Genomic DNA, 26,372 nt, shown 5'->3' with positions numbered 1-26,372 from the left:
ATGGAGAGAGAGAGAGAGAGAGAGAGAGAAAAAGAAAGAAAGAAGTCAACCGAAAAAAGAGCACCAGAAGAACCGTAGATACCTTCATAGACAGTCAACCATGCAGAGTGATGGGAATTGCCAATAGAGTTGCCAGCCAAGCAGGTGTACACCCCCGAGTCCTCTAAAGTCACATTCCTGAGCTGCAGCACCTCCATATCCTTATCCGTGGTGTTGAGGCCTGCCGTCTAAGAGAGAAGAACCATAGGATGAAGTAGGAGAACACCAGAAATAAACCCAGAAGAGAGAAGAAAAAGGAGCGAGAAAGGGGTTCCTGTTGTAGCTCTTGAAAAAAAGCACCCAGAGGAAAAAAATTAATAAATAAAGATAGAGTAGATCATGGGAGAAGACAGAGGTCCACATTGCCTTCCACCTTTATTGTAAAGTAAAGAAGGTGATCATGATTCCAGTTGATTGTGGCTCCAGCGATGACCCTGCTGACAGACTAATGATTAGAGGCTGGTTAGTAGGAGGGAACCGCTCCACCCTGCTGAGGAAACCCACACCTGGGGCTGAGGAATCGAATGAGGGGGTGGCCATTCACCCACCTGATCGTCCTGAAGTCCATCTCTACATGCACGAGATGGGCTACATGGAACGCTACCCAGCAGAGAGAGAACTCGGGAAGAGAGTAGCCAGTATATACAAAATGAGAGAGTGATACAGCAGCGAGAAGTGAGAGGAAGAAGTTGGAGATCAGATGGAAGATAAGACATGATAAAGAGAGAGAGTGCAAAGAGAGACAAACTGAGACAGGGCAGAGAAGAGGAGGAAGACAGAGGGACACCAGAGAGAGCATCAGACAGAGAGACTCAGAGAAAAATAAGAGTAACAGTGGGAGACAAAATGAGAAAAAGAGCAAGAGAGAGACAGCATGAGAGACAAACAAAAAAGACAGAGACAAAGAGAAGGAATGAAAAAAAAAAAACAAACGAAAAAGACAAAGGGGACATATGATGGGGTGGGGCGAAGGCATGAAAGAGAATGGAGAAAGAGACAGACAGAAAGAAAAAGAAGAGAGACAAAGGACACAGACAGAAACAAAAGGAGAGACAAAAGAGAGAAGAGAGGCTGAGAGACCAGATAGATAGGGGGGGGGGGGGGGGTGAGAAACACAGAGACAAAATGAGAGAGAAAGAGATTGAGAGAGAGACAGACAGAGAGAACGGAAAGACAAAAGAGACACAGAGTGGGAGAAAGAGAGACAGAGAGAACGGAAAGACAAAAGACGAGAGAGAGAGACAGAGACAGAAAAAAAGAGAGACAAAAAAAGGGAGAGAGAGAGAGAGAGAGAGAGAGAGAGACAGACCGAGAGAACGGAAAGACCAAAGACGAGACAGAAAAAAAGAGAGAGACAAAAAAAGGGAGAGAGAGAGAGACAAAAAAGGGAGAGAGAGAGAGAGAGAGAGAGAAGAAAGAGAGAAGAGAGAGAGAAGAAAGAGAGAAATTCAGACAGGCCTGTTTTTTTCAGCCCTACTTGAACAGCCCACTGAAGAAGAGTCGAGCAGAGGGCACGAAGCGTTCCCTTTTTAGGAGGGCCCGGAGTAACAGAGGGGTGAAGAAAGACAGACAGCAAGACAGACATAAATGAAAGCTAGAACACTTCCAGTCAGCTCTGCTGGGTTTTTCCATGGCATCATTCACAGTCCGGGGCACCAGAGGAAAAAGAGGGAGGACGGAGGAGGGAGGGAGATGATGTTAATGTTGTCACCCAACTGCCTAACTGTCTAACTGTCTGTCTGTCTGTCTGACTGGCCAACTCTCCATCTGCCCTTCTGTCCCCTGTAGGCGCCGGCTGGCGGTGCATTCTTTACCTGTGGAGGCGTGTTTAGTGACGGTGAGCCATGCTGATTGGTTGGCTTGGCCTATATAATTGGACACTTTACAAATATACTCCCCACTCTCCTCCTCCGTCACGTTGTACAGTGTCAGCACCTGCGTGTCCGAGCTGTTGACCCCAGAGTGCTGCGGAGGTCAAACAGAAGAAGTCAGAGGTCAAGGTCAAATATCGCCCGGAAATGATGAGGAGACCCTAGCTGTCACACTGGGGACTACCACGCTGACCGAACAGGGACGAGGGTGCTGTAAATGGGCCATTTCTGCCGGTAAAGTGGATTATGATTTGCCAACAACGCGGGTCATATTTTCCCCTCGAACGCTGGTCATCCGGCTCAGTTTCCGGAGGGGATTGTTCACACCAGACAGTGTAATTTGGTATTAAAAGAAAATGATAAAAAAATAGGACATGGGTATAAATATCCAAAGCAAACAAATGGCAAATAATAGCTTTCATAATATTAGGTATCCACATGCCTGGCAACAGAACTCCACTACAGAGCTCCATTTCCAGGGATGGGACTGAACTTACAGGAATTTCACGGAAACAAAACTGGAAAATGATTCCAAACTGGATGGAAACTGGATGAATACCATATGGACACTATATGTGCAAATGTTTGCGGACACCCTTTCTAATTAATGCCTTTAACTACTCCGTTGCCAAGTTGCACCTGTTGCTGACACAGATGTGCAAATGAGCGCACGCAGCTCGTCTCACCTCTCTAGAGAAGTTCTGCAGATGATGGGAGCAGATGAACAGATGAACCCATTGGCGCCAAGCGGCCTAATGGTGCCATAACACCCCCCCCCCCCCCCCCCCCAGCATTGAGCTGTGGAGCAGTGGAAGAACTGTGTTCTCTGGAATGATGGCTGGTGCTTAATTCAGTACTTTTGGGAGGAGCTGGGGAGTCACAGATGAGGTCAGGTGGTGATCATCAAACATCCTAACCCCACTAACACTCTTTGCAGCTAGTGCAATCAAATCCACACAGCAATAATCCAGCATATTCTAGCAGAAAACCTTCTTCCCTGGACATTAGAGAAAATTACTCCAACAAAAGCAGGATACACTCTTAACCTTGATTTCAGAAGAAACAATGAATGAGCAGGTGTCCCAAAACATTTGTCCATATAGTGTATGTTCATGAACTAGTACTAGATACCGAACTAGATACAGAAATATCAAAATTAACTAGACTGCACATCCAACGTCTACTTTTTATTTATATATATATATATATATATATATATATATATATATATATATATATATATATATATATATATATATAAAATTTGCAACCAAATGGGATTTTTTTTACTGAAAACACTGATTCTAAACATTTGAGCAGTCGTGTACCTTTGTTGTGACTTGTCAGATCTCTGGAAGTTAAAATTATACTGCAAAGTATGCTTGGCATTGGTTTTACTTTATAAAAAAAAAAAAAAAACATTAAAAAAAGACCACACTAGGCAAAGCTCTGTAGTCAGCTCATTTTCTACACATTCACAGACATTTGATCTTCATCAGCACCACACAATCGAAATACCACAGACAACAATTTGACACATTTCCCAGTATTTAGTGAAGCAGCTGCCCACTGATTTCTATTACAGGTGTGCCGGGTCAATGGGGTTCTCTGTTCTTTTCCACAAACAGGAGAACAGTGTTGAAATCACTGCCTGTGGTAAAGGACTGTAGGCTACGGATGCAGCAGACAGAGATCATAGGTTACGGACACTGAGGTTCTTCTTTATGTCCAGGCTTCTGGAGTGTGTTTCGATGGGATAGGAGGAAGAGACCTACAGTACAGTAAAGCAGTTTTTTTTATTAAAAAAGAGAGAGAGCTCATTTTCACCTTTAAGACCCGGACGTAGGGGAGCCCGTCACTTCCCATTTTGCTGCCGTTCACCTCGATGTGTTTGAGCCACTGGATGTGGGGCTGAGGGTCACTAAAGACTTTGCACTCAAACTCCACATCGCTGCCCACCACCACGGTACGGTTAGCAGGCAAGCCAGCCTGGAGGATGGGCCTATGGGGGGAGCGCTCTGGAACACACACACACACACACACACACACACACACACACACACACACACAGGGTGGGAGAAGACAGAAACAGCATTAGTTGAGAAAATAACAGCCTAAGAAACACCCAACAACAGCAATTACGCATTACAGTGAGACCATCTTAAGATTAGATTACAGTGAGCCATTCAAACACTGCTCATCTGAGGCAACTTCAGTCATTCCACTGCTTAGCAGTCTGGCAGCAGGAGGTAACTGTATAAATAACACTTCCTTGGCACACAAAGACTTCAATACTTCAGTCGCATTCCACGCTACGTTTTAAGCCATACATTACACTGATCCCTTATCCCGCGCTAATCTCCCACACAGTCTACGGAGACTCCGTCTTTTGAACCTCCAGACTGTGACTCTGGAGCGCGCCGATCTGATGGGAGCGGAGGGGAAAACTGTAGGCTGCTGCCCGCTGTACGGTTTAAGAAAGCTCCGGAGTGCAGCTGCTGACCACTTTCTTTCCTCCTTTAGTTGCGCACTGTTGAGCTTCTAGGCTAATGTAGCCAACAAGTAATAGGGGCTTGTAGCCAGCTACATCACACACACACACACACACACACACACACACACACACACACACACACACACACACACACAATTATGCTAGCAGAATCCACTGTGTGGTCACACACATTAGAATCACATCCGGATTACATTGGTACTGGCAGATTTCAGAGCGCAGGGTCAGCCATGCTACAGCCCTGTCTTCTTCAGGGGCGATAATGGCCTTGCTCAGTCGCCCAGCAGTGGCAGCTTAGTGGAGCTGGCTATGGAACCCACAACTAGGGACGCACTGAGCCATCTTTTTCTGTCCCAACACAGATACAGACACATGAACTTTGCGTATCGGCCGATACCTGATACCGATCCGATACCACTGTTGAGTTAATACGCCATATACTTGACCATCGGGGAGAAACTTAAGGCATCAGGATTGACGTAATCAATACTTTACTAACTTTAACAAACGAACACAGAAATGAACCCAATTTCTGTTTATTTGTCACTAACGAAGTTAGTGGATTAACGATCTGGATTACCCGCTGGTAGTTGATGACCGGTCAGGGGCACCATGCTGGTTAGATAGGGGGAGTCTTGCTGTGATCCTGGGTAGCCTAGGAAGCTTAGAATACCAGCAGGGCGAGAATCGGGTTTCGTGAATGGATCAGTCCTTTGGATCAGGCTACTTACCCAAAACCCAATCCAGCTAATTTAGTTAGTTAGTATTGGGACCGATATGCGATCCTAGCATGAGATCAACGCATCCCTACCTACAACCCTGTAATTAACAGACTGAGCTACCAACTGAGCCACCACTGTATTGGAAAATACACTGACCAGCCTTAACATTAGCACCATCACTAGCAGGTGCAGAGAAAAACATTGATTATCTTGATCTACAGCAGCATCCGTCAGGAATGGATATATATTAGGCAGCAAGTGAGCAGAGAGCCCCCCTTTAAGTGTTTGGGGTGGTCGGGTGTGGTGGTGTTTGGGTAAGTGATGTCACGGCCTGTTTTAACAAGACTCGCTCTGGTACTTCAGAGTCCAGAGGGGTGTGGCTTTGATTGATTGACTACTTGCAATGTGCGTAAATCACGACTTTGCCGGCCAATCAGCACCCTCGCCTTAATTTATTCCAAATGCTCTGACTTCATCCTGACAAAAAAAAAAAAAAAAAAAAAAACAAAAAACCCCACACACGTCCAGCCAAGTAAACACACTTCATTTTTCCAACATCCCATTTAACACGCACCATCAATACAGAGCACGCGACTGCCCTTGACGAGGACACAGCACTCGCACACACATCCTCTCTCGCACTCACACACACACACACACACACACACACACACACACACACACACACACACACACACACACACACACACACACACACACGCAAATCTGAAGGGTCCACCATTACATCGGTTTACTTCAGCAAAGCTGCGTTACCCATTAATGGTATTGAACCAACATGGCATTACCTTCACAGCAAACAAGCATTTGCATTTGATTAAAGCGGGTTAATGTGGTGCACAGCTTCTCAACCTCTTCTCTGAGGACCAGCAACCACCTTACTAATTAGCTGAAGCCTTGAAGGGCTGCAGTCGATGCAGTGATTTAAAGCCAGACACGCCTTAACTAGATTAAATCAACTGAGACACAGTCCAGTGCAACACACACTCACACACACACACAGGATTTGTAAACACACGTTAGAGAACCAGGATGTGTGTGTGTGAGACCTTGAGAGCCTCATTTTAGTCCTGGGGGAAGCGTATAAATCCGGATCAGGACTAACCAGGGAAACAAAAGGTGCGTAAAATAGGTTAACTCACCGACAACGTCCAGCTGATAGGTGTGGTTGATGCTTCCGTGTTTGTTCTCCACCACACAGGTGTAGTTGCCTTTGTCTGAGGGCACCACTGAATCCATTATGATCGACCACATGTGGTCCCGCACCTGCAAGAACGGGGAAGAGATTTATTTCAATGCTGGGTCACGGCTTCTTCTTCCCAACCTCTCCAGCTCTGCTGACTCTACAGCAGAGACAGCAACCAGGCCAATCAGCAGAAAATGCTCAATTGGACAGAAGAAGGTGGACTGGAACCCTCAAGTACAGTACGTTGTTCATTTCTAGATGTTCCTGGAGATTTTGAAATATTGGGTAAAAATGAATGGTGTCCATTTATTAAGAAGTTTAATCTCGTTAAACTCCTCACTATTATGTGATATATTAATTCATTAATTAATTAATAAAACAAGTTAAAATGCTAGCTAGCACATCCCTGAACGCCCAAAGCTGTCTTGTATGCCTAATAAACCGTCTAGAGGACACATTCTGAAGTGGTCCACATTGTTCTTGTAGCATAAACGTGGACGAAGTGTCTCGACGAGTCCCTGGCAGCAAAGCTCAGTCCGCATCAACTGAGTCACTGCGCCGGTCTCAAAATACACAATAACCGTGAGGCCACACCCCCCCCACACTGTCCGCATGAGTTAGCTGAGCACGCTAACATGCTAACAGAGCTACTAACTAACTAAAAATCATTAGCCATTTCCGCGTCGAAAGCAAAAACAGCGGGAAAGTAACAGCATTAGAGTGCGCCATGCCCCTCCTCCAGTGGAAATGACAGGAGACGTCCACATTTACGCCACTAGGCCCTGTAAAGAGTGTGACTTACGGGATGAAGTTGGGGCCAAACCTGGCAAGATTAGAAAACGTTAACTGTTCTTACTGAACATACAATTGTGCATATAAACAACTGCAGTCCTGAAACACAGTCTTTGATAACTATAAGGGTTCTGATAACTTCTTTTATGTCTAGAACATACCTAGAAACCATCTAATCCATTACGCAAGACATCCAAACAAAGTTATTATTATTTTTTTTTTATATAAACAGTTCCCCATCAGACCTAGAGTTCAAAGCAAAAGACAAGAGCCTTTCCAGGACATACCTCTCAGGAAAGCAGTTTGAACACCAACTACAAATTGGCCGCACAGATATGCAAACGCCAGAGCGCTCCCCGAGGAACGGCAACAAACCAAACTGCTGCGAGAAGCATCGGAAGCCGGTCTGTGTTCTTCAAGTCCACAAAAGCCAAGATGTAAAATAAATCGGTTGAACAGGGGGAGAGCTGGCAGCAGAGCTCGATCCAGTCAGTAAAACATCTGATGGAACTGAAGGTGAACAGCACACGTACCCAATCGCTCGCTAAACTCTGGCCAAACTCCAGTCCCACGGGCACAGGAGCTTCCTTATTCCAGCAGGAGCTGGAGACTGCACACCTCGCTCTAGAGCAGGGGGAATCTATAGGCTGGGTGTAGCGAAAACCAAGCTTTTTGTGAGTGAAAAGCAAGGAATAAGGAGTGATGCCATGCCTGTAATGCTGCTGCCAATGATTTCTAAGGGTTCCAAGGGCCCAGACATGACTAAGAGACAGGCTCTGTCTTCAGTTCTCATTACTGTTCTTATTAGAGGACAATAATGTACAATTATTGCCCTTATTGTCCCGCAGTTTGACTTACCACCCCGTCACACTAATGTATTTAGTCTACAAATAACGCGCTGTTGCTTTAAATGACCTCACAAAAAGGAAGGCACATCATCCAATCCTTCTGGAGCATTTTTATTGGTCCAATCATCATGAAATTTGAAGACGATCACAAAATTCAGAACTGCCAGATTCACAGTATGTGAATTATTAAGGTTTGTGTCACGTCTCAATGATTTGTTGCCTTTTCACGTAATTCAGATTCACGTCAGATTCAACTCTACCACCCTGTCACGCAAAACAGATACAGAAAACTGCTCCAAACGTACAATTCTTACTCTATTAATGCCAAGAATCATATTTCCGCTTGTCTGGCAGGTGAGCTAGGCCAAGGACTTGCCCACACAAAGAACCGCTGCCACTTTGAGCACTCTGAGCTTCACCCCCCCAGTCACGTTTTACTGTGAACCTGGCTCCAATATCCGGCTAAAAATGATCATATTAATAAGGACTTTATGCTTGTAACAATATGCTGCTTTGACTTCTGTGGGTTAGAAGGCCTGGCTAAACCTGGAGTCCACAGACTGAGAAGCAGACTTTAATGCCTTCAGTTTTCATTATTGTTCTTATTAGGCAGAAAGATAAAGGGGTTCTGGTGGGTGGTGTTTAAACAGAGGTTATAGCTACTCCAGCTGCAGGGACCCAGATGTGGTCACACACACACACACACACACACACACACACACACACACACACACACACACACACACACACACACAGCCTAACTTCTTCCATACATATGCTTAATGTAAATGAACAATAGAGCTGGACTCTTGTTAAAAAAAAAAAGAAAAAGAAAAAAGAAACGGAGGAAAAGAGGGGCCGGGGGGTGGGGTGTATGTATGTGTATGGGGTGGCTGGGGGGCTTGCGCTCATTCATAAAACCTGGACACCCCTTAAAAGGCGCCCCCGCACTCAAGCGGCTTCAAAGTCACCAACACATGTGGTCGGAGTTGAGCGTGTACGCTCGTGTGCCTGGACGAGGGAGCGGACGAGCGGGTGGGCAAGAGACAGAGACAGACAGACAGACAGACAGACAGACAATATGGGAGTTGGTGCTCATTTATCAGACTGCAGATATAATTGTGTGTAAACGTGCATGTAAGCATCTGTGTGTCTGTGTGAGTATGTACATGTGTGCTGTGAGCGAGTGTGTGCACGTGTGATGGACTGCGGCAGGCTGAAACACGCTCCAGATGGTAAAGTGTGTATGGTTGTGGGGCCTGAGAGAGCAAGAGAGAGCAAAAGGGAGCGAGAGAGAGCGAGAAAGAGAGAGAGAGGAGGAAGAGGCCTAATGCCTCCCAGCTGGGGAACACCTTGATGAGAAAAACACACAGCATGGCAGGTCCACGACCACAGAAACACACAGCTACAGCAGAGAAAGAACCCATGTATTAATATATAATAAACAAATAAATAAATAATTCTAATTATTCTATTATTTCTAAAAAAAATGAATATTTACTTATTAATATTGAATATATTTATTACAAAAAAGTGCTGTGACACTGAGAATTTTCCTAATAAAGGATTCTTATTATATATAAGAATACATCTCATTTGAGTCTTTGAAGCAGCCAGAAACAACAAAGTCATGTTCTGCCTTCTTTTACTTTCGTTTATTTGTTCCTTTTTCCCCTGTTAGACAGGGTCAATCAAGCTCAACCCAACCACCCCGTCACGCAAAATGAAGTTAAGAAAGAAAATTAATTTTTCTAATTGATTTGCACGTGTACTAGGCCAGGAACTTGGCCTTGGAATTTTTAGGGTGAAATTTACCACCCAGTCACATTTTTTTGTGAATATGCCTCCCGGGTCTGAATGAAAAGGATAATATTAATAAGGGTTTTATTCCTGTGGTGGGATAATACAGTTTTTTGTGTGTGTAGGTTGAACATATGTTTTTATAAATATAAACAAATACATTTTTCAATACCTTTCAGAGTTTATTAATCACTGAAAATGTTCTGTTTCTGTGACTTTTTGTGACTATTTTTCCCCCAATCCAACACTTCCAGTAAAGCCAGACATCAGGGCACTGTTCTGTTCCTTATTACAACAATCCAATCTCAGTCCTCGCCAAAACGATCCAGTGGAAAACGTGACTAACGTCTGACTGGCAACTTTACATGCCCCTTTAACACTTTAATAACATTAAATAACTATGGGAGGGAGTGGGCAACCAGCAGTGCCATTTTCAGAGAGTTTTAAGGCCCGAGTTTCAGTAAGCTCACAGCTCACAGCAGTGACTAAGAGACTCTGAATGCTACTGAACCAATCAATATTTACACACATTTAAATAGCACATGTCCAGTCTCCTGTGCACCCTGCCTCAGACCGAGATCACACTGAAGACAGTGGTGAGTAATAGATCACTAATCTAAGAGTATCCAGGACAGTCAGGGTGAGTAATGACTTCAGCACTTACACTGCAAACATTCCAGCACAATCTGACTCAGGGCAAATTTTACCCCGAAGCGTCACGAACGGCTCCAATTAGTCTGTATTAGTCTGTAGAGAGTCACTTTACAGCATGCCCAGTCACTAAGACAGAACACGACTTCTATAATGCTGCCTCATACCACCCCCCCCTGCCCCCGACACACACACACACACACACACACACATATACACACACACACACCACTGTATTGTATTACACCGATACTTATTGTATTGTACCATTGTAGTGGCTAGCACAGCTTAGCTTAGCTTGCACCTAGTGAAAATAAGCTTGTGGCTAAAGTAAGCTTAAAAAAAATAGAATAAATAATAAAAATACAGCTTTTAATATTTAAAAACAATAATCAGGCAGAACTCTGCATGGTCATTCTAAGGTAAATACTGCACTTTTATAATGAAATAAGTGTAAAAAAATTAACATATAAAAACAAAAAATAATTCTATACATGTATCTGGAGCATACAAGAGACTAAAATGAAGAACTGTGAATTATCATCATTTAAATATTGATTTAAAAATGATCTAGTATCTTTTTTTGACCTCTTGACCTAATTTAAATCTGGCAAATCAGATTGTTCTTTACAATGTATCATAAATGGACCAATATAAACGCTTCAGAATTATATGGAATGAAATGTTTGTACACACACTTATAAAGATTTTTTTTTTCACTATTTAAAAAGGTTGGAAACTGGGAAATATCAAATTTTCCCACTCTTAAACTGCACACAAGCAGCCTATGAGGTAGTATTTGCAAGTTGACAAGAAGCTTTCAGGTTTCTAGACAAAACAGGTTTATAAGATGTGCCACTTAACTCAACCTTTTACTTTTTCCACCAGTGAAACCAGTTAAACTTGGCACTGCAAAAAAAGCCGGACCTATGATTTATCTTAAATGTGCTGTGGATGAATCATTAACAAAACAACCACAAAAAAAACTTGTATCTCCATTTTTACAGTTTTTCATTTTAACATATTTTAAATCTGACAGTCTTTATATTCTCTCTAAATTTCATGATAAATTGACCAATAGAAACGCTCCAAATAAACTTGGAATAAATTACTTTTACTTCCACTGAAACCTAAGACGTTTTTTTCATTCAAGTATAAACCGTGCCTTTTTGGAGATGTGAGATTCTCGCATGAGGTTTTCTTAACCATCTGGCGTGTGCACCCTTTAGATAAGGACCTGAATGCAGAGTAAATCCTAAATTCAGCTAAATAACTATTCAACTGAACTAAAAATAAATAAATAAATAAATACACCCACTCCCACTAATCAATCCACCTCATTCTTACCTAACCCTATTAATACGTAACGGATTTGCATCAGACAGTTAACGATGAACAATGAGTATTGGTGCAGTTCTCACAGTTCAGAGTAACTAAACACAAATAACTCCTTAGGAGTTCACTTTGTCTGTCTTGAGGACTCGGGGCAGCTGCGTAAAAGGAGGACAGCCAAGCCCACTGCAGCCTGTGGAAGAAACTCAAAGCTTCCAGGTCAGCCTATTTGCGCTCAGACACACTACAGCGGCCTGCCCCGAGGCCATGGATATTCAAGATCCATTGTGTTATAGTGGGAACAGGTGTTACCTTTCAACCTCTGCACCAGCCCAGGTGTGGAACTCAACCACAGCAGACGCAGCAGAGCTGCAGGCACTCACACAGTTCCCAACTTTAAAGAACAACTATTTGTAAAGAAACGTTAAACGACAACGTGGCAGACAAATGCTTAATTTTTTTTATATATAATAATAATAATGGCAGCAAATATACCTTGCGAATGTGATTAAGCAGCACCACTTTTACAACGTTAGATTCAACTATAATCACTAATAGAAATATGCAACATTGACAAACTAAAAGAAAAAATAGGTCAATTTTATGGCCAAAATAAAATCCTTGACCTTCCAAACAAAGCAATAAAATAATTCTGAAATCAAAATAAGGGCCTTAATTAGTTAACTATGCGCTTTTTCTCACGAGGTGAACTGCTTCTGGTGGGGTTCCCACTCTTATCAGGAACACTCAGGTAAAGTTCTTTAATTAAACGCTCCCCCCGTCAGAACAGTTCACAGTGTACTGCTGTACGTTCTCACCTTGAAGCCTCCGATCCGCTGGTCTCTCTTAAACTCTTTGCCGTTCTTAAGCCACTTGAGTGTGGGGGTCGGGTTACCGATGGCTGGGCAGCGGAATTTGACGGTTCTGCTGGCGGGAACAGCGTGGAGCTTCTTCTCCATCTTATCAGGCTGAGCCCACACTGGCGCCATTGCTGAGGAATAGGGAGGGGCAGAAAGGAACAAGGGATAAGGAAGTGAAATGGAGCAAAACGGAGGGGAAGGGGAACGGGAACAAGAATGCCAGAGATTAGAGGAGCAGGTAGCTTCACAATTCCCGAACGCAGACACTAGAGCAGTATAAGGTAGTCCTGAACCACTTAAAGGGGTCATCGACTGGAAAGATGAATTTCCCTCAGCATAGCTGAATAATGAGAGCTCAGTACGTGGATGTGACAAACCGTGAACCTCAGGCACTGCTGAGAGAACAGTAAGCTGTAAAAAACTGACCAATTCCAAAACCTCAAAACTGTTACATCACAGTCTTGACCAGGTACATTTATATAAATGCTGTCCATTAGAGAAAGCTGTAAATCAATAAGGAGAGAATTACGTTCTTAAGTGAATTGTCCTGGGGACATTTTGGTGCGTTTAACAAACTGGTTAACTGATTCAGACCAGAGCAACCCATCTACAGGTGTGAAAATGCCCAGAGACAAAATAACAGAGAGGTAAATAAATAAAATTGTTAAATGACATCTGAGCATTTTTCGCCCCAATCAAAGTCACAAACAAACTATTTACCAAAAAAGCACACAATCTACAGAAACCTAAAGTTGCAAGTGCATTGATGCATCTCAGGAGCTTTAGATGTATAACGTCTGGCCCTCTAGACACAAAGACTAATCCAGCAACTTGGATGAAAAGCTATCATCATTATCATCTTATAGCTGGAGGCCAAATTCATTCCTCAAGCCTACTGTGAGCTGCTGAGGTGAATGTTTTACTGGATATTAGCTTGCCTTCAAAACCAGGGACCCGTTCTCCAACTATCCAGAATTCCTCCCATTATTTTCCTGATTGGAAAGTTCTTCAAGCCAAGCACTTTGCAAATGGTTTAAGGAAGGTGTCATCAAACGCACACCGCAGGCTCAGTAAATCAGGTTTAGAGCTCATTTGGGTTTTAGATATTTATAGAACTGCAGAGAGGGCAAGCAGACTCACGCAGTAGCTCTTGGCTGTTGGAGAGAAGCTTCTGGCTGCTGGACTGTTTGGTCTCCTCTGAAGAAGATTCATCGTCGTCATCGTCTTCAGAAGAAACAAGAGCATCTGAAGGGAAACGAAAAAAGGGGGAAGAATGAGAAATACATAACCAAAGGAACTCCAAGTATGCAGGTCATTTCCTGAAGTCAGACAAGCAGATCTTTACCCACATCAAAAGACTTGCATCTTATGACTTTTTATTTATTTATTTTTTTTTTTTACATAATTTCAAAAAGTTCTTGTTGTGGAGAAGGAATCAGGGACTGCACGGAGACATGTAATCAAATTTAAACCTTCAGGTGGTCAGGTAGCCACCACAACCTTCTCTGAACTCCGTTCCTCCATACCTGAGATGCTGACGTTAAAATATGACGTGTGGTTCCCTGCAGGGCTGCGGGCGAGGCAGACGTAGAGGCCCGAGTCAGCTGGTTCCACGCCCTCGATCTCCAGCGCGCCGCTACGTAGACGAGTGTGTTCCCCGTTGACGAGGAGAACCTGGTCTTTGGTCCAGCTGACCTCCTGAGTCTCGTCCTTGGTCCTGCAGCTCAGCTCAAGCTTGTCGCCAACGTATAGGCTGTACACTGCGGCATCCACCAGTGCAACTGCAAACAGAGAGCACACGGGGTATTGGAGACGGGGAGAATACAAGATACACAGACCAGACAGGCATCACGGTTTCTTGGAGAGGGAGGGCGATATGGCAAATATTACATCACCATAATAATAAGGACTACGGGGAGACCCGAAAATCGCTGTTCGAATCCCGGGTCATGCTGCTTGCCATCAGCAGCCGAAGCCGGAGAGAGCACGATTGGCCTAGACCTGTCCCTCTTGCTCTCACTCTCTTCAGCGAGATGCTGGCCAGTGCATCAGAACTGGGCACCCAGCGCTTTCCTCAGAGCGCGTTGGTTGCCCAGTGGTGTTGCATCAGTGGCAGTTTCAATAGAGAAGGTGGATGGTTGAACATGTCGGAGGAGGCATGCATCAGTCCTCCCTCTCTCAGTGTTGGGAGCATTACATGCATAGAGTACTAACGAGTGGGTTGGGTAACTGGCTAAAATCTAAAAATCTAAAATCGGGGAGGAAAATTGAGAACTGGGGTGTGCTTCTTTAGTTCAGAACAGGGATGCATGCTAAGCTAATGTAGCTAAACACTGGACTCAGAACGTCACCAATCCCATGCAAATACATGCTAAAATCTTATTGAAAATGGCACAGACATTATTTAACCAGTCAAACGCTACAACTGGAACTACTTTATTGCTCACATAACATTCTGATTTGTACCATTTCCCTTTCACAGTGGGTCGCGGAATAATACCACATACTGTACAGAGCTATAAGTAGTTCCGGATACTTGAAATAGCTGTTCCGCCACAGCCATGAAATATGTTTTCAGTAGACTAAAACTTTTTGGGTAATGTTTTCACCAAGAGAAGATAGCAACATTAGCCTAGAATCTCAGTCATTCTACACTACAGAAGTAAACATCAGCCATCAAAAGGCAACAAACCGATAGTCTTGGCCGATAGACTGCTTCTGGGGTCAGTGATAAATTACGTTAATTTGTTAATCTTACGCCAAACTAATATCAAAATAATTTGACAACATGAGGACATCACACGTGTCACGGTTCAGCCAAATTAAGGTTCACAGGTCATGGACTTCAATGCTCTTGTCCTCCTCCGTGACTGTTTTTCTGCTGCAAATCAAGTAAGACATGGCCATGTTCTTCAACGCCACCCTAAAACATCGCCCGCACAATCACGCAGATCAAATCCAAAACTCCTGTTGTGTTTCCTGGCTCCAGAAACTCCGGCTTCTAAAGACTTTACTCGAAGCCCTCATCCAGGAAAATCGAATCTCGGCTTGAATTAGTCAAGGGCCAATTGTCAGGCCGATCTAAAGAGGGAGCCCAAATTCAATTGTGGGCTGAAAGTAAAGGGTTGGGGGGGGGGGGGAGGTGGGGTGCAGAGGCATAGATGGCCACCTGAGCCCCCTGTCGCTCCTGACGACTGTGAGGGGGAGGGGAGTAAGATTCTGCCATGTTTCTTAAGGGGGTTCGGTGGCGGACGACACGACGTCTTGCACATTATCATGCCGCCCTCCTCTTCACCAGGCCTAGATTTCCAACTGTGTCCAAATGACTAGAAAGTCAATCCGCCTTCGTAAGGGCAAATGGTTCTTGTTGGGGGACACAAACAGCAGACTGCAGGGGGTCTCTGTTCTGACCCCCTTATGAAAAGCTCAGTTGTGAGATGGGACATCCTTATGTCACATGCTAATTGTTGTGGCCTGAATGACAATTGGGCTGAGGTGAGAATTTAGAATAGCACAAATGCCAACTGCTTCATATTCAAATGGTAAGTGAATACCATTTAATTCAATTGTGGCGCCTCCGATTTCTTCTCGGCAATTTGAATGTGAATGGAGATTCGGAAAAAGGGACAGGGCTTGATTTGGAACCAGACGGTTCTCCAGATATAATCAGGATCTATTTGGGATCCCTTGAAAATGTCAAGCAAGAGGCATAGCTTAGCTGAGTGTGTGGAGGGTTTGAAAATGTTCTGGACTCTTCTTTGAGCGATACCATAGAAGAACCACTTCTGGTTCCAGAAGGAACCATTTTTGTAAGTGCTTTGTGAATGAGAAGAACCATTTGAAGGCTGAAAAAGGTTCTTCACACTCTCACATCTCTTGCAAAAGTGGTTCTTCTGTGGAGTCACCTTATTTTTAGGACTGTGGATGTCCAACACTGCTGAAAATGGAGTAAACAAACAAACAAACAAACAAACAAACAAACAGGCTTGCTTTCCATCATGTTGAAGTTTAACACAGTGATCACACCCACAAATCCTGAACCTCCTATTGGCCCGAGAGAACACAGAAGCCCCACCTTTTGTTACTACCACCACTACCTCGACAAACAAAGCCTCCCCAACAATGGAAAGCTGGCAGAAAGAGAGCATGAGAAAAAAGAGAAAGAGAGACAGCGCGAAAGAGTCTGCAAGAGAGAAAGAGAAAGACAACGATAGAGAGAGCAAGCGGGGTGGGGGGGTGGGGGGAGAAAATGAGAGAGCGCGAGAGCAAGAGAGAATGTGAGAATGCAACGGAGAGGCTGTGTAATGGTCTAAGCAAATGGGTTAGATACACACACACACACACACACACACACACACACACACACACACACACACACACACACAGTCACAGTTACAAAAGGCAGTCACTGTAGTGAGCCGGGAAGTAGGGTGGGGGGGCTTTCTTGACAAAGTGTGGTGGGTAATGGTGCGACAGAATCCAGAAAGATGATCGGGACCGCGAGAGTGAGAGCCAGAGCGCGAAGGGGGGGGGGGGGGGTTAGTTGGGGGGAAGAAGGAAAAGAGAGAGAGAGAGAGAGAGAAAATATTCAGGAGGCCTGTAGTGGCAGGTTCCTGGGCAGGGTAACCATGGTGACCCCAGTTGGGCCTAGTTAAGGTATTTCCTGCGTGTCTAACAGGCTACTAATCCTGACAGGAACAGAGAGGGGTTATGGGGGAGCTCAACTTTCCCCCCTTTCAAAACACAGTGAAGAAGACAGCGGGAGAGAGAGAGAGAGAGAGAGAGAGAGCGCGAGAGAGGGTTAAAGAGGGAGGGGATAGATAAATAGACAAGCATATACATATAAATAAATATATAGATAAACACACACAGGCAGACATTAAAGCTCATTGGCTGACGTGTCTTATCATCATGCCTAGTTAGCCACAGGTTTTGTCTGCTTTGGCCACAATCCCTCCGCTTTACTTCTCGCACTGGTGGGTAAGCCTCGGTCAACATTCCTGCTATTACTCCAGGTCGCAGGCAGGCCATAAAAGTCCCATAAAAAGCAGCGTAAAAGAGTGTGTCACTTTGAAGTGCTGCACAGTCCAGTCATCGCGGCTCTGCCATCTCGAGCCCTTCCACTGACTTTGCATACACACACACACACCAACTGAAAAGATTTGGTCTCCAAATAAATCTTGATCTGGTCATCAAAACAGAATATGAAACAAAAATAAATAGAAAAGCAGTTCTGGCCTTCTACAACTGAAGCCATGACGCCCCCCCATGCTTACTGTGGTGTACTGCAATTTGTCACATGCATCATTCTGAATATAAAAACATTACAGAGGATATGGTCAAGGGTACTCAATGGTACTAAAAATGAGTCAGTCCCCTACTCTTTGGGCTTGTAAAACATTGCTGGGAGGATCTGATTGCATTCAGCCATTAGAACATTAGTAAGTTCAGGTACTGATATCAAGAGTGCTGCCATCTGCTGTCCCAAAAGTATTGGACTTCAAAAGACCTGAATTCAAACTACCTGATGTTTGGCACTGGGCATGGTGACACTTCCAGACACTTTCTTATGTGGCTGTATCAGCAATTGCTCCCCCTTAAATGAATTATGTCCACAAACTTTTGGCCGCAGAATAGATGAAAGATTGACGTCGATTCTGTTGACTGACTGCTGCAGTTTACACATTTGCACAATCAGTTTCACTGCTGCATCTCCAACCTGAGCGCCGGGTCAACTGCCGAGCGCTCCAGAAATGTCTCACGTCATTACGAGGGTGAATCACATTCGAGCACCAACACTCACGAGAGCGCGATAGAGAAAGTTCAATATCCTCTTGTCCTTATGCCAGTGTTGACAGAGGCAGTCATTTTATAGACACACTAAAGAACCTGCAAGTTCCTTAGAAGCAACGGGGAATTACATAGAAATTAAATGAGGCAGTGAGCTCGCTTGCTGATTTATGGTCGTTAATCAACATACCTCCTTCCTGGTCGTCATGTAGGCCAATGAAGAAAAACAGGGCATAATCATATGAGCAGTAGACAAATTATATATATATATATATATATATATGCACACAAACACACACACATATATATACTAACTGGAGTATTTGAATATATTAGAATACAATTTGGTTTCAGCAATGACACCAACAAAAAGACTTTGATCTGACAATCTGATTGGTCAGGAAGGTCTGCAATATTCCCACTACAAAGGCCAATAATGCAACAGCACGTAAACGATATATACTGTACTGACCTTTAAGCAGCATTATGGGTTCCCCTACAGTTAGGGGCGACCTTAATGCCACTGTCACGGCGAGCCCCCTCTACAAGGTAGAAAGCATTCTTAGAAAGTAAGGTGCTTTGAACAGTTATTTGAGGGATTCTCTAAAAGAACCACTTGTGGTTCCGTGTGAGGATAAGTGTGAAGAACCTTTACATCATCAACTGAAGGTTATCTATTACAAATATGGCTCCTTATAGAAGCAAAAATGATTCTCGGATTGAAGTCCCATAATGCAGCAGCAGCAGCGTCGTCCTGGCCAGGAGTGGCAATGACAAAGAAGCTATTCCCCCTACTGCAGTCAGTAGTCTGTGTACCATCAACATGATTCTGAAGCTGCTATTTTAGGGTAGAATGGCTCCCTAATGTTGCTTTAACACAAATGCAAACTCTGGAATGGTGCGATTTCCCAGTGATGGAAAAAAAAAAAGCCCCTCAAATGATCTGAAAGCTGTTGAGCACGAAACCCCACTGAGCCTCAGTCTCCTCGAGGAATCCAAGGCCTAGCTGATCCTTCTGATTTGGTGATGGGATTAAGTCGGATCAAAGTCCGTATTTTCGGGAAGGTCCCAGGCTGAGAGAGGGCCTGGGACCTTGTGCCCACACACTTCAAGCTCTTTGTAACAGCTGATGGACGGTCCTGAAAATCTGGTTAATGATACGAAGTTTTTTTTTGGCTTGCTGGACAGGAGAAAATGTGATGACCAAAATGAATAGTGGAAAGTCAAGCAAGTGGACAAGAGAGAGAGCGAGAGCGAGAAAGAGTGTGTGAGACTGCAGAAGAGGAAGCAATACAAACACTGAATGAACAATGGGATTTCCTTTAGGAAGCAGCACCGCTGGTAGTTAGGCAGAGGACAGATGGCATGCTGGACAGAAACACACAATGAGAGATGGGTGACCGTAGTTCAAGCGTCAGACACTTGACTGATTAGTCAGTGCTTTACTGAGTTAAATCAGGTGAGCTGCTGCTGCTGCTCATGCTATATTGCTGTGATGAACCTAATACAAAAGCTTGGCACTTCTAATTGGGGTGTGATACGAACCCTTCACGGCTGGGAGAATACAGAGCTGCCTATATGCAGAGGATACACGATGGTCATACCTCGAAACCTCGGAAGTTCTACCCGGAAAACATACCGTCTGACTACGGCGAGTGCAAATGGCACACATGGAAGAGCAGTCATCTTTTAACTTGGCAAGCATGTTTTGGGTTGGGACAGAGTTGTGAATGATTAAATACATACAGGCTAAGCAGAACAAGTGGTTGTTCTGTATAGAACCATTACAACAAGGAACCACTTCGATTCTTAAACGGTAATCTGTTTGGTTAAGAGTTCTCCAGGAGGTGGAAAACCTACAGTTTTCTATAGAACTTATTATTAAAATGGTTCTATACGGCACCAAAAAGGGTTCAAAGAACCCATTTTCAATTCTATATAGATCACCATTCTTTTAGAGTGCAGCTTACAATTCAATGCTAGTGGTGCTCAATCCACAAAGCCAACCTGTGAAGGCCACAGGGTACCCAAACCCACTTTTTAAAAAAAGGTGCTACAAAGCAAAAGGTCATGGTAGAACCATTTATGGTACCACAAAAACCATGAAGGTGAGCATGAACCTTGACATCCACTTCCTTAAACCTTTAAAAAAGGTTCTTCTATGGGAAAGCTGAAGGAACCCTGTGCAGCACCTTTACTTTTCACAGGTTTGCCAGATCTCACTTGTGTGAACCTGATCTCATTAGCTTGACTGGCCCACCAATCAGCGGCTTTAATTAGAGAAGGTTTCTGGTCTGCTTGGGGTGCTAAAGCAAGTGGTGAGACACACACACACTCACTCACTCCCTTCCCCCCCACTTTACACACTGCGCCCAGGCCCAGGCCTTCATCAAGCCTTAGATGCTAATGGCATTTGTTCACAATGACCGCAGTTCTACAAACAATCACAACACACACACACACACACACACACACACACACACACACACACACACACACACACACACACACACACACACACACACACACACACTGCAGGGGGCAGTGGGGGTGAGCTCAGGCAGCCCTGCTGAATCAAAGCTATTGTTCCCCCAGTCCCCACCCGTCCCCATCTCCACACAGGCAGAGCGAGCGTGTATTAGAGGGAGTGATAATTCAGGAAAGAGAATTCAAAATAAAGGAGGGGGAGGAAAATGGAGATCTTGAGTGGAGAGGAGGAATGTAAGCAGATCACAGTGAAAACACATCCACAGATCCACAGGACACACCATCTCTAACCTTCCATTCAGACCAATCAGCTTTAAGCAATGCCACAGAACCACCGAGCCTTCCTCACCAACTTGGGACAATAATAATTATTATGTGAAAAACTCTGTGGATTAAAAACACATCATGAATCAGATGTAGACTTCAGGACTTTTTTGAGACCATTTAAGGAAAAAAAAAAATCTTGGTGATTGAGGCCCATAGTTGTTTGTGGAACCAATTGGGACTCCAAAAAAGTAGCCATCCAAGGATGACCTGCTGCTTTCTTTATGCCTCGGTGCTCATTTAGACCTCTGGGACCTTTTAGTGGATTATTAACAAACTCCTATTAAAAGTTAGGCTTTGACAGGTTATGCGTGGCGAACACTGGAAATACCACCGCATGGCAGGCAACAACAATACAGTAACAGCGTAAATATATTAAATACTCAAACTTGATATTAAAGTTTTTTTTTTTTATTAAAAAAGTTAAAACACTATTTTTATATATATATTTTTACCTAATATTTCCAGATTCCCCTTTATGTTACTTTGGATACCAATAGTACTGGTATGGATATCAGCAATAAAAAGGTATCACAGTTTACACAGTTTACGTCATGCTAAATGTCCAGAACACACCACAAATAAACAGTAAACAGATGCAAAACGAACCCAAATAAGAAACAAACAATAGCCACTACTGCCTGAAGAACCTGGAGCTTCAGAAGTTTAGTTAGATCTTAGTGTAATTCTGATTATTTAAGGTGGCTGGAAAATCAACAGTGCACTACATGGAGACTCCTGCTGACTACACCACACTGGGAAACCTACACTGGATAAATGGCTGCTCCGTTCAACCTTAAGAAACGTAACTGGTTTCCTTCACAATTCGGCCCAAAAGCCCTTCCACGATCAACTCTACCTGATGTCTCCTAGGCATTTTAGTCAAACTAGTTGATACAGATAGCAGGAGAAAGGCCTTATAGGTAGGCCTCTGCTGTCCAGCTCTCATTTCCATCTTCCTTCCTTTCTGGAATCTCATGGAAAAGTGATCCTGAACTTAGGCTAAAAGACTGAAAGACACCATGTTGACAAAACCAACCAACAATTTCCGAACTTTTTTTCCCTTTTTTTTTTTTTTTTTTTAAAACATGGGGCACCATAAACCTCGAAGCCAGGTTCAGACCTGCCATTTGCACCAGCTATGACTAATTCTCCCATTCTGGCACCTCCCACCCAGTCATTTCGCTTCCTCCTCTTTTGACAGACAGCGCCCCAAGTCTCGGAAGGAGAGGAGCGGGGGGTGGGGGGTTAAGTTCACAGTCAAAAGGACCCATTGGGGAACGGATCTTCAGCATGGTCCTGCCCGGTTAAGGCACGATGGGGCCCCCATGCATATGCGTGGGCCCCTCGCCATGCCTTAAGAAATGACAGGGCCCCATCTAAACAAAACAGCCCTGAACCTTTCATAAACAACTCTTTCTGGAAAGGGGCCTTTTCAACTCCTAACACAGGCAGCTCCCAACTTCCAGTAGAACTTCAGGAGACGCATGAACCACCACAAGGCCAGTAGCATTTCACCATCAACGGTGAAAGCCAGGCTAGGACCGTCAGGTCTGGGAAAGACATGACAAACCTAGGAGTTCAATGCAGGATTAGTACAAAGGGAAGGAAAGGGAAGGGAAGGGTTGTAGGGGGGGGTGCATGGTTTGACTTGAAACTAAACAGCTCTGTAAATTCAGGGCAGGAAGTGTAGAGAGTCCTACACAGAACCGAGGGATATTTCTAAATAAACAACTCATCTACATATGGAGCTGGTTATGGAAATGAATGGATTGTCCGCCTCGGTTTTATTCTTTTTCGGTCCAGAAAAAAGAAACAAAGCAAAGCCGCCCCAGAAATGAACGTAGGCTGCTTCAATTACCATCTCCTGATTGCATTAGGACGGCCTTTAAAGCGGCACTTGTTGAGGTCTTGGTGTTTGGTTTCGTTTGTTTTCTTCTCCTCGAGAAGAAGAAGGAGGAGGAGGAGGTGAAGGAGGAAGACAAACCGCACAAATGCCGACGCGTCGGGTCCACTCATCGACAGCTGAAACCATCATTCACTCCACAGGAAGCAAAGGAAGGGGGGAAAGGACAGGGGGAGCAGGGGAAAAAGGGGCGCTGTTTACTGTGACAGGAGGAAGAAGGGAGTACTGAGAAGAGGGGAAAAGGGCAGAGGGCCTCAGAAAAAAAAAAAAAAAAAAACAAAAAAAAAAAAAAAAACGCCTGACCATTTGGTGATGGAGTGGCCGAGAGGGTGAAAAGACAATCCATCATGTTTGGAACTCGTCCCCTATCTCTTCACTCCTTCCTCCACCATCCATCTTGCAGGGCGCTCCTCCCTGAGGGCCCAGTTCAGCCACTCAACCACACTCGATTCCTATACCACCTGGAGCTGGATGATACTGATGTAAGATGCAAGATCGCTATGATACAACTTAAACAAGCGGCCCACAACGAGGAAACACCTCCATTCACTTCCTTTTCACCTCGAAAGACAGTAAGAGGAGTACAGGGAGGAAAAGCCCACTCTGCTTAAGCGTATACCAGCTCACTGCTGGTGCATTATTATAAACTCCTGAATGCTTAGCCTTCATTAAAGCTACCTTCCTGCTCATGCTTTATCTCTCTTCTGCCCATCAGAATGAAAACTGAACGCTCTTTCCCAGAAACATGATCTCTACTGTGGAATACCGCCACAGGGCGGAGTGCTCACTGTCACTCTTTATAAAAATAAAAAAAAAAGAGCAGGAAAAAAAAGCAGTAATTTATAGCTTCCCTGGTAGTTGAGTCTTCCCTTGACAACAAATACCTTTTCATTACAAAAGAAGGGTAGAGCGAGGGTGCGCGCGAGAGAGAGAGAGATAGGATGGGGGTGGGGTGGGGGGGTATTTTTGTGTAGCTGGAGGCTACAGATAGAAAACACACCTGACTTGCAGGTTAACACCTATGAATGAGCGAGAGAAGAGAGGAAAAGGAGGTAGACCAAGAGGTAGACCGAAGGAAAAAGAAAAAGAAAGAAAGAAGGCAGGAAAAGAACAGAGAGGAAAGAAAGCTGGGAGGTATAGAGGACAAAAAAGGTAGAGAAGAAGGGAAAGTTAAAAAAGGTAAAAGAAGAAAAAAAAAAAAAAAAAAAATCAAAAGATGATCTGCATGTATGATATGCAGAAAGGTATATATGATATGATAAAAAAAGGTATGAAAGCAAGAATAAATAAAGAATAAAAGAGATGGAGGGAGAAGATAGAAGAAAGATCAAAAGAAAGAAGGTATTAAGGAAAAATGAAGGTGGTATGTAAAAAGAAAGGATACAATTAAAGCATAAAGAAAGATGATAGACAGCAGGACAAAAGGATAAATAAAAGAAAGGCAGAAGGTTACAATTAAAGAATAAAGAAAAAGGAGAAAGAAAGGAAAGAGAAAAAAGAAGAGAAAAAGATGAAAGGATAAAAGGAAGGATAAAAGGATAAATAAGAGAAAGGCAGAAGGTTACAATTAAAGAATAAAGCAAGAAAAGAGAAAAAAGAAGAGAAAAAGATGAAAGGACAAAAAGAAAAAGATGAAAAAAAGAAGAAAAGATGAAAGGATAAAAGGAAGGATAAAGAATAAATAAAAGAAAGACAAGGTTAAAATTGAAGAATAAAGAAAGAAAGGAGAAAGAAAGGAAAAAGAAAAAAAGAAGAGAAAAAAAGATGAAAGGACAAAAAGAAAAAGATGAAGGGATAAAAGGAAGGATAAAAGGATAAATAAAAGAAGAATAAAAAAGACAAAAGGATACAAAGAACACAAAGAAAGGATAAAAAGAAAGAAAAGAGTAAAAGAAAAGAAAGGAACAAGTAAGGAAAGAAGGTACAGGAAGGTGAAGAGGCAGAGAAAGGTGGAGAGACAGCAGGGAGACAGTAATAGAGAGAAGGGTGAAGGGAAGGAGGGCAGGCTGTTGAATGAGGACTCAGTGAGGGGAAGGCGAGTGCAGTGCTGTGGGGGCTGATCAGCAGCAGAGGTAGTATGAAGGTGCTGCACGTTCGGGCCTGTGAGCCACACAGCAGCCCTCACTCTACTGGAATGTTGCCAGGAGACACATTTTTCAGGATTCCGTTTCATGGTGGGCTGCCCCCCCCCCTTCCACCACCTCCCTCTCCACCCTACTCTCACCATCCGGGTGTAGAGCGCAGGGCCTGGAGTTCAACCTGCTCCACAGAGCTCCAGTGACATGTTTTGGAAAGGCGTGTGAAGAGCTGAAGGAAGACTCCGAGAACACCTGAACGACTTTTTAAGGCTTATTTTTGGGGAACCCGTATCGTTCACAGGGGGGAGAACGTCCATCACAGCACGCGTGACTGACCGCTGCTGACGGAGCTCCATTATGTGTTTTAAACAGACTGTACACAGCTGGAACCCGGCTACCCGAAGAAGCTGCAGTAAATGCACTGGTTTCCTGTCACGACCAGACTGTGGTTTGAACTCAAGGGTACGCATCGGCTTCGGGCTGCTGGGCTTTGTTTAAAAAAAAAAAAAAAAGAAAGAAAAAAAAAAAAAAAAAAGAAAGATTCCAAACTGTGTCCAAAATGGATCGGAAATGCTTGCCCTGCTTTTGCCAGCTGTTCAGAAACTCTTCCAAACTGAAGAGCTTATAGAAGCAGTCATTTAGTGAAGAAGGATGGGCCGTTTACACTGCAGCAGAAATGCCTCAGTCTTGAGTAGTTGCATTTCCACATAGTGCTTAATGTACAAGTTACACGACGGGGGCAAAGACAGAAAGTATAACATATATATAAGAAGGTAGAGAATGAAGAAAATGGAGAAAACCAGGGAAAGATAGAAAGTTTGTTTTGGGAGGTGAAAAGCAAAAAAAAAAAAAAAAAAAAAAAAAAAGCTAGTTAGGGAGGCAGATGAATGCATAAAAGTTAGGAAGGCACAAGAGAAATGAGGGGGGGAAAAAAAAGGGACGGTACATGAAAAAGAAAAGAAGGAAGAAAGAAGGGACTGCATGGAAGGTAGGTAGTTAGGTACAGGAGAAAATACAAAAGAAATTAGTTTGAGAGAAAGATTTTTTGCAGGAAAAAAGAAAGAAAGAAAAAAAAAGAAAAAAAAATGAAACGTTTTTGGAAGACGGAAAAAAGAGACAGAAAAAGATTTAAAAAAAAAAAAATTACAATTTTTGT

At 43.7% G+C, this 26,372-nt stretch overlaps 1 protein-coding gene across 3 annotated transcripts in view; it reads right to left on the bottom strand.

Moving 5' to 3' along the window:
* Positions 1 to 26,372, bottom strand: part of fgfr1a (fibroblast growth factor receptor 1a) — a 52,033-nt gene that overhangs the window by 10,439 nt on the left and 15,222 nt on the right. For 2 of the 3 annotated variants that reach the window (XM_072682417.1, XM_072682418.1), the window contains exons 3-8: positions 14,158 to 14,412; positions 13,772 to 13,876; positions 12,590 to 12,762; positions 6,305 to 6,428; positions 3,738 to 3,928; positions 1,854 to 2,004 (exon numbers count right to left, since the gene is read on the bottom strand). In XM_072682417.1, the coding sequence (XP_072538518.1) occupies positions 1,854 to 2,004; positions 3,738 to 3,928; positions 6,305 to 6,428; positions 12,590 to 12,762; positions 13,772 to 13,876; positions 14,158 to 14,412 (999 nt within the window). Of the gene's footprint in view, positions 1 to 82; positions 228 to 1,853; positions 2,005 to 3,737; positions 3,929 to 6,304; positions 6,429 to 12,589; positions 12,763 to 13,771; positions 13,877 to 14,157; positions 14,413 to 26,372 lie in introns of all 3 variants that reach the window. The other variant, XM_072682419.1, reaches the window with a different exon arrangement.

Source organism: Salminus brasiliensis, chromosome 6 (genome assembly GCF_030463535.1).
Source record: "Salminus brasiliensis chromosome 6, fSalBra1.hap2, whole genome shotgun sequence".
Lineage (NCBI taxonomy): Eukaryota > Metazoa > Chordata > Actinopteri > Characiformes > Bryconidae > Salminus > Salminus brasiliensis.
Note: the sequence above shows the minus strand (reverse complement) of the source record. Positions and strands in the feature narration are given on the sequence as shown.